Source organism: Macadamia integrifolia, unplaced genomic scaffold (genome assembly GCF_013358625.1).
Source record: "Macadamia integrifolia cultivar HAES 741 unplaced genomic scaffold, SCU_Mint_v3 scaffold1202, whole genome shotgun sequence".
In the NCBI taxonomy this organism is placed as follows: domain Eukaryota; kingdom Viridiplantae; phylum Streptophyta; class Magnoliopsida; order Proteales; family Proteaceae; genus Macadamia; species Macadamia integrifolia.
This window is the reverse complement of record NW_024868118.1, coordinates 39,029-46,782: the sequence shown is the minus strand read 5'-3', so window position 1 is coordinate 46,782 and position 7,754 is coordinate 39,029. Positions and strand designations below refer to the sequence as shown.

General features: G+C 36.0%; 1 protein-coding gene across 3 annotated transcripts in view; it reads left to right on the top strand.

The window, feature by feature from the left end:
* The first annotated feature begins 4,548 nt into the window (after positions 1-4,548).
* LOC122063121 (calmodulin-binding receptor-like cytoplasmic kinase 3) overlaps positions 4,549-7,754 on the top strand; it is a 7,148-nt gene continuing 3,942 nt past the window's right edge. The window contains exons 1-4 of one of the 3 annotated variants that reach the window (XM_042626808.1): positions 4,549-5,090; positions 5,327-5,670; positions 5,836-6,081; positions 6,705-6,955. In XM_042626808.1, coding sequence (XP_042482742.1) covers positions 5,364-5,670; positions 5,836-6,081; positions 6,705-6,955 — 804 coding nt within the window. In that variant the 5' untranslated portion in view covers positions 4,549-5,090; positions 5,327-5,363. Of the gene's footprint in view, positions 5,671-5,835; positions 6,082-6,704; positions 6,956-7,754 lie in introns of all 3 variants that reach the window. The other 2 variants (XM_042626807.1, XM_042626806.1) reach the window with 2 other exon arrangements.

The window sequence follows — 7,754 nt, the reverse complement described above, 5'->3', positions numbered from 1 at the left end:
TTGCATGGTTCTTATTGACTCCCACATTGGTGTAGGAACTATGAAAACAGTCAAGATTTTAACATTGAATATAAATACACAATTCTCGTGCCAAAGTGTTTTTCCATCCGTAAATGGAGTTATCATATTGGACCCATAGTTAGAAAATTATGTTTTCCGACTCGACTCATCTTTTTCATAATCTAGTGACTTAGATGAGTCAAACCTAATAAGATGAGTTGTGTTCTTTTATTTTTTTTTTTAAATACCTTTTTGGAGATTTAAAATATAATTTTGTTGATGAAAGGAAGCCTTGGAGAATCTCCTAGTCGAGACAAATAATAACATTTAAAATACAATACAATGACATGAATTTAAGGAAAAATATTCAATTGAATTAGACTCAGTTTGGCGCATAACTAATCTGGACTATTTCCTTTCTATCCAATAGTTGAAATAGATATATTATCTATCCATGTGGTAAAATAAATGCTTTATGACATATAAGAAAGTAATCAACCATTGTGACCTTGGTTTAAAAAATCGGTGAATCGAAGCGGGAAGTCGATTTGTCTAAGATTCGTTTGAGATTGATCTCGATTTTCAAATCAGAATATTCACGTCAAGATTCCCTTGAATCAATAGGTTTTATGAACAAATGGCCAATTCTAGGATTCTTTGGACCAATTCCGACCAATTTTAATTCGATTTGAATCAAAATTTGAAATAACGTAGAGGGTTGAATATGTTATACTACTGGATTTTAAAATTTCTTTGGTTAAAGTCCCCAGGTATGTGATTGCAAATTAAAACCTGCAGAATATGAAAAATAAGCACAATCACAGAACACAAGGATTTATAGTGGTTTGACTCAATCCAAGTTTAATCCACTCCTCATAAGATCACCTTCAGAGGTATTCCACTAGTTTTTCCTTTTCAGTACAATAGGTGAGGAGAAATCACCTTTACAAACTCTTTTAAGGATAAGAGGGTCTGTATAATTTCTTTACAAGATAAGAGGGTCATTTACGATCTCTTTATAGGATGTGAGGTCCTTACAACCTCCTTCAATGATGAGAGGGTCCTTACAGTCTCTTAAGGAAGAGTGTCTTACACACTTGTTTAAGTACGGTCTAGAACTATGTGTAAACAAGGTGCCCAATTCTAGGGTTTACCCAACTCTGGACAAAAACAAATTCAAAGTGGAATAGAAAGGTTTAGAGTTACCTCTTGTGTGGTATGTTAATGGAATGCAATGTTATAAAACAACGCATTTTTAAAGTTTTCATAATGTTTGCAATGCAAAGGCCAAGATGTAGATGAAGACTTATAGATAATTTTGAGTTCCTTTTGACAATAGTGTATATATTGTAGAACATGAACTCAAGAGGATAACTTGCTTTCCTTCACTCTAATGTTTCAATAAATGCACTTAGATAAATAGTATTGAGTGTTGGTTTTTTCACTCATAAAGAAGGACATTTATATGAGTGAATAGGGTTTTATTTGGGCAAGAAAACACTCTCTAATGGTTATATTTTGGCTCATGGTTGACCGGTTGAACAATCTGTTAAAAATAGATTCGTTGGAGGATTTTGGGACTGTCCAATCACGGTCTGATTGATCGAATGCTTCCACCGGCTGGGTTTCGATCGACCAGTTGAAACCCGATCCACCCAAGTTTAGTTTGGACAAAATGGGTCTAATTTAGACAAACTATACAAAAACAATTATAACTTATTTGTTTGAACTCCGATTGAGATGATTAAAGTTTCGTTGGATTCACAACTCAATGCTATATAACTTTGTAGAAGAAATCATCTTCAAATACTATCATATGAAATGACTAAAATTCTATTCAATAAGAACTTTACTAAAGTCACAACAATGGTCAGGACATGTTATAATCAACATGTATCCAAACTTATTTGGGTTTTATTTCTTGGTCCTTGGGCATCACCTAAGGACATTCTAGTTTAATGATAATGTACTCATGCAAATGAGTATGAATGATCTTGCAATGTAGTGCTTGTGTATAGCTTGTGCACTCTTATATAGATCTACACTTAAAGTCTTCTATTCATCTTGGAGTTGGTCTTTAAGAGTTTTCATGTTGACTTTTGCATGCTTGATGTCTTCAATGTACTTCAATGCACTTCATGACTCGATACTTTGAGGTCTAATACCTCATGATACTTTCTTCAAGTCTTGATACTAACTTGTTTATTCTCCTCATTTGATGACTCTAATCTTCATTCCATTTTTCAATTTGGTTCTTTGACTTGAAGTCTATAAATCAATTCTTAATGCAAATTGTGAAATACATTCATATGTTTGTTATCATCAAAACCAATTATAGCACTATAGGCATATCCCTAACAAAATTGACAAGAACCAATATCAATCATCGGTTCCTGTTTATAAATCGCTAGTTGTGACAATAAAAAACTAGGAGAAAGAAAGCAATTTGCTTGTGTTTTTCATGCCCAAACACATGTGGCGGGCTGGTGGGGATAGATGCATCATTTCACAACTAACATTTTTTTTTTATTTGTCCGCTTGCATTTTCCCATACCCACACACGAGGTGTTTTGTTAGAGGCAAGAGCATCTTTTCACAACCTGCCCCATATGTCTGAGCGCGAGGCATGAGGCACGAGGCACGCAAGCAAGAAAGGGTTTTTTTCCCCCTTTTCTATGAGGGAAAAAATGAATGCTACCCATAACATATACCTATGCTAAGACACAACAGATGCGAAAAGACAATATTACTCCACCCTAAAGATGTTGGCATATGGTTCCATTGGGCGCCGATGCTGATATTAGGTTGTGACGAATCTGATTTGTCCTAGATACCGACAATAGAAGAGGATTATCTTGGGAAAATTACATGATTACCCATTTTTGGGTTTCACTTTACAAAATTATCCACAAAAAGTTTTGGTTAACAAAAATATCCAAAATTAGGTTTGAGTTTACAAAACTACCCACCCAAAGTTTTAGTTAACAAAAATACCCAAAATCAGGTTTGGGTTTACAAAACTACCCAGAATAGTGATTCTTCATCTTCCACATATAATCATGTATTTTTTTATGACTAAAACTTTGAGTGGGTAGTTTTGTAAACCCAAACTCAATTTTAGATATTTTTGTTAACTTAAACTTTAAGTGGGTAATTTTGTAAATGAAAACCTAATTTTGGGTACTTTTGTTAACTAAAACTTTTGATGGGTAATTTTGTTAAGAGAAATCCAGAAGTGGGTATAATCATGTAAATTTTTCGACTATATCTTTTCTTTTACATCATCATTGGTCCTAAGGATGTGAATTTGTAACCGAAACCGTTTATCAAAACTGAACCGATCCACTTACACCAAAACAGCAAAACCGTTTAGTAAATGATGCGATTATGGTTTCAAGTTTTAGGCCGATTAGCTAAACGGGTCGGGTCGATTTTTACCGCAGAACCCGTTGGTTTCAAACTGAATTGAAACCATTTAATTCGAACCGTTTAAAACCATTTAAACCATTTAAATCGATCCGATTAATCCATATAACAATTAAATAAAGAAGAGGTAGTAATCCGTATAACAATTAGCAATTAAATTAAGTGCCCATCCTGCTTTGGTATGATTTATTGCAATTCAGTTCAAGTTTAGGCTTTAGATCATGAACTTGTAATCCATATATACTATGTTATTATATTATCATAGCTGGGGTGTTTTGGCTGAACCACCTGTCATTTTAATATTTTATGCTGTAGAAGGCTGGATTTGAATGTTGTATAATATTAGTTCTAAATGTTTGAGAATGACCATGCAAAGAAATAGCACTAGATTATCAAATTAAGACATACCATCGTTAATATAGAATCTCTTATTTGTGGTTGCCAATTATTTTTTGATAAGCTTATGATCTTCAATTTAGAGATGGTTGGAAGTTATAACAAACTGATTGTGAACCGTTTTACAAACCGTATGGAATAAATCGAAATCGAAACCGTTTAAAGCCTCGAAACCGTTAAAAGCCGTGAAACCGACACCATTTAGAAACCATGGAAACCGAAACCGTTTACTAAATGGTCACGGTTTCAGAAAGTGGAACTGTTTAGTAAATGATGCGGTTATGATTTTAATCAAAAAATGTGAACCGAATCGATCTACACCGTTTAAATCGAAACTGAACCGATTAACACCCTTCTGGTCCTACTCTGAGTCGGACATTGTGGAACTATTTTTCTTAAAAAAAAAAAAAAAATGGAGGAACTATTTCTTTGTCTAGTTGATGCGTTCCAGACCATAACCCAACTTTTTGTTTTTTTTGGTCGGACAGATCATAACCTAGGAATTAGATCATAATGATTTTTGTTTTGGTTGTTGCATTAAATTGATAATGATGTATAATGGAGAGGCAGATTAAATATCAGATAGATCAAATAAATGATCTTCTTTGGCCATCCAATTTTAATTGAGAAACGATCAGATGGACAGGATCACAAGTCAAAATATTTGGTCAAGAAGATTGACTGTGATTGGAGTTGGTCATGGCGGCTTTATGTGAATGTTCTTTCCAGCTTTACATGCGAATCACAAAAATAATGAGTTACAGCGATAACAATGGCGATTGGCTTCTTCCTGTTTACACTCAGTCCCCTCCTCCAGTAGTCAACAATTATAACCAAAACTTGCCCAGTTGTGCGTTTTATATTTCTGCAGAAAAGAATAAAAGCCGGTTTGGGCTTGGTTTTACATAAGCCCTCTTTCCTGGGTTTCTTCCTTTTCTAGTTTCATGCCAATTTCCTTTCCTTCCTTCCATTGACTATTCTTCAAACCAGTTTCTTGTTCCTCCTTCCTCAGCTCCGCTTGGAGAATTTCAGACCCACATAGCGAGGTTGATCCTCTCTCTCCCTCTATGAGTTATCAGTTATGGTTTCGTTGCAGACGATTTGGGCTTTTCACTTCTCTGTTTCTCCAATTTGGGTTCGAGAAAGTTATCGTCTCGAGACCTTCAATTGGGTGACGGTGCCTTTTGGAGTATCAGTTTTGTTGCTGCCTGGATTTCTTTCTTGATTCGGTGAAGTGGGTTTTGAAGAATTTCACCTTGACTCTATAGGTGGTTTCTCTATTACTGGGAATATTTTTCACACTTTGTACCCTAAATTCTACTTTTCCATTCAGAGTTTTGGTTATTTCGTTATTCTGCCTCCTGGGTTTCGCTCCTTTGTTAATTTGGTGAACGGGGGGTACGGATGATTTTGGTTGAATTTTATTAAGCTAATCGTTTCCGTGTTTATACAGAAATTTCTTTGGCCTTTTTCTGGTTCGTTCTGTTTGGGGCTATTCGAATAGATACGGAGATGGTTCTGCTTTCTTTCAGAGCTCAAAAATGATGTATGGGTGCTTTGGTCCTTTGAGATTGTTTACAGTTATACTGAGCATATTGGTGTTAGTACAGTTTCCCGGTATCTATGTCTCCGGAATAGAGGTTTGGTCAAAGGTTTGTGGAGCTGATGAGTTCACCTATACGAGATCTTTAGACGATGAGTTGTTTTACATAAACGGGAACAAAGTAGACAAAGTTTCTTTCTGCAAACCCTTTGAATTCTACTATAGAAATGGATGCTTTTTGGATTTGGGACTGGAAGAATGGGGAAGACTTGGAAGGAACTACTGTAGTTTGGAGATCTACTCAGGTACGTAATTGCTATGATCTTGAAGGTCTTTTTCTTCTTCTAATGAAAACAAAAACTGAAGGATTTCATTAGTTTTCAAGTAAACATCAATACTCCATTAGGGTTTGGTTGAGGTTCCAGACTGGAAAGCGCGTACTTTTCATTACTTTTTTTTTGGTTTCACAGTGCAGTGGCCTCAAATGGGAGGGAGAAGGTCTCTGCGAGGAACTGATCAATCTACCCTCCGCATCCTTAGTCAGAGAAGTCACCAAATAGAAAAGAACCATGTTCCCAGTTCTTGGGTGGCCCCAAAGAACATTACCATGGTTGCATCTGGATTCTTGCTTCTATATTGCAGTTTCCTCTGTGGTCGCTCTCGCTCAAAAAGCAAAGAAAGCACCGATGCTGTCACTGTAAAGGAACCGAATTCAAGTGAGTCAAAACTCTTATTGCAATGTTGAATGTTCAATTCTTAATCCTTCTTTTTATCGGTTCTATCTGTTCTTCTTCTCTCGTACTGAACTGTAATCTGGGATAATAGTTACATTCTCAAAATTTCTGAACAATAAAATATGCATATTTATTTCTTGGTCGTGCATAACTGGCTCACCCTCCCATCATGATCCAGTTTTGCTTTCAATTAAGTTGAAAACAGACCTCTACGATAATAGGTGAGGGTATAGTATGTGTACAATGTCCAATTCAAGGTGTATATAGTTGAATAGTTCGCACAAATCTATGATAATGGGTTTGAATGCAAAGAAACCTGTTTGAGTACAAAATGGCTTGGATTTTCTTCAGAATTGTTATTGTTCAGGATAAACTTCACCTAATCAACATAAACTTTCTTAAAGATTTCACTTCAATTGAGGTTCAAAACAATATGAGCATAAAAATTCACCAACAATTCCATATTCAGTCTACTCAGTCATCATTAATTCTCATTTTCACTGCCCCATTGATTCATTAAGATTTACCTTACATCATTTCTAATTCAATTCATCTATCATGATGTGTATGTAGTTTTACTTGCTAAGTATTATTTTTTGTTGCAGTCGATTCAGGTTCTTCCATAGCATTTAGTTCTGCGCCTGCCTCAAGTCCACTTCGAGTGCCACCTAGTCCTCGTATTGGGATGCACCCACCATTGGATAGAATAGGATCAGTGCATCTCAATATGAGTCAGGTTGTCAGAGCCACTCAGAATTTCTCCTCAGCAATGAAGATAGGTGAAGGAGGCTTTGGGGCTGTCTATAAAGCCGAGTTGCAGGATGGTCAGGTTGTTGCTGTTAAACGAGCAAAGAAGGTAGTTATCAATTTCTTCCTTGATCCTGAACCTAATACTCATGCAGATTGGTTTCACGAAGTAGGAAGGTTATTAATTAAGTAAAGGATTTCAGCTTTATAGCCAACTACTTTTTTGAATCAAACTTCAAATTAGAAACTAGGACATTTTACTTGTTTAAAAGGAAAAGAACGGATGATTGGAACTAGTTAATAACTCCTAAGTGGGACAACAATTAGAAACTTCCTGAAACATAACTAAAGAACTAGTAATTTAGAAATTTGTAGTTAAAAAGAACTCGGAACAAAAGACCACAGTTACATATGTGTGGGAAGATGGTCGAAGCAGTCCATCTCCGTCCAGGCTCAAAAGTGGATTTGGGCCGAAACCACCTTATAGAAAGCTCATTGACCTTGGCCACACCCTGAAAAAAGCCCCACTGCCTGTGCCACAGCTTGTAGGCCTCATTGGAAGTTCTTGTGGGTTTGGCATGTTGATTCCCATCAAATCCCTCATATTAAGAGACAAATACCTTGCCCTTTGCTTTGTATATACGCTGTTAGCTGTTTGGATGTTTTTTTTTTTAGTCACCCTTGATTGTAATCGTTCTGGGTGAGAAGGGTAAGGGTTTATTATTTTATTTTGGGTGGGGGTGAGTAAAAGAGACTTGAAAGAGAGTTTAATGAAGAGGCTAGAGTTCGTTGAGAAAATGAATCTTCCTTCCCATTAACAGATAAAGGATATGGTTTGGTATATCTTCTAAACTTCTATGAGTCGCCAAGTCTTGGATTTTTTTTTTTTTTGGGGGGGGGGGGGGGGG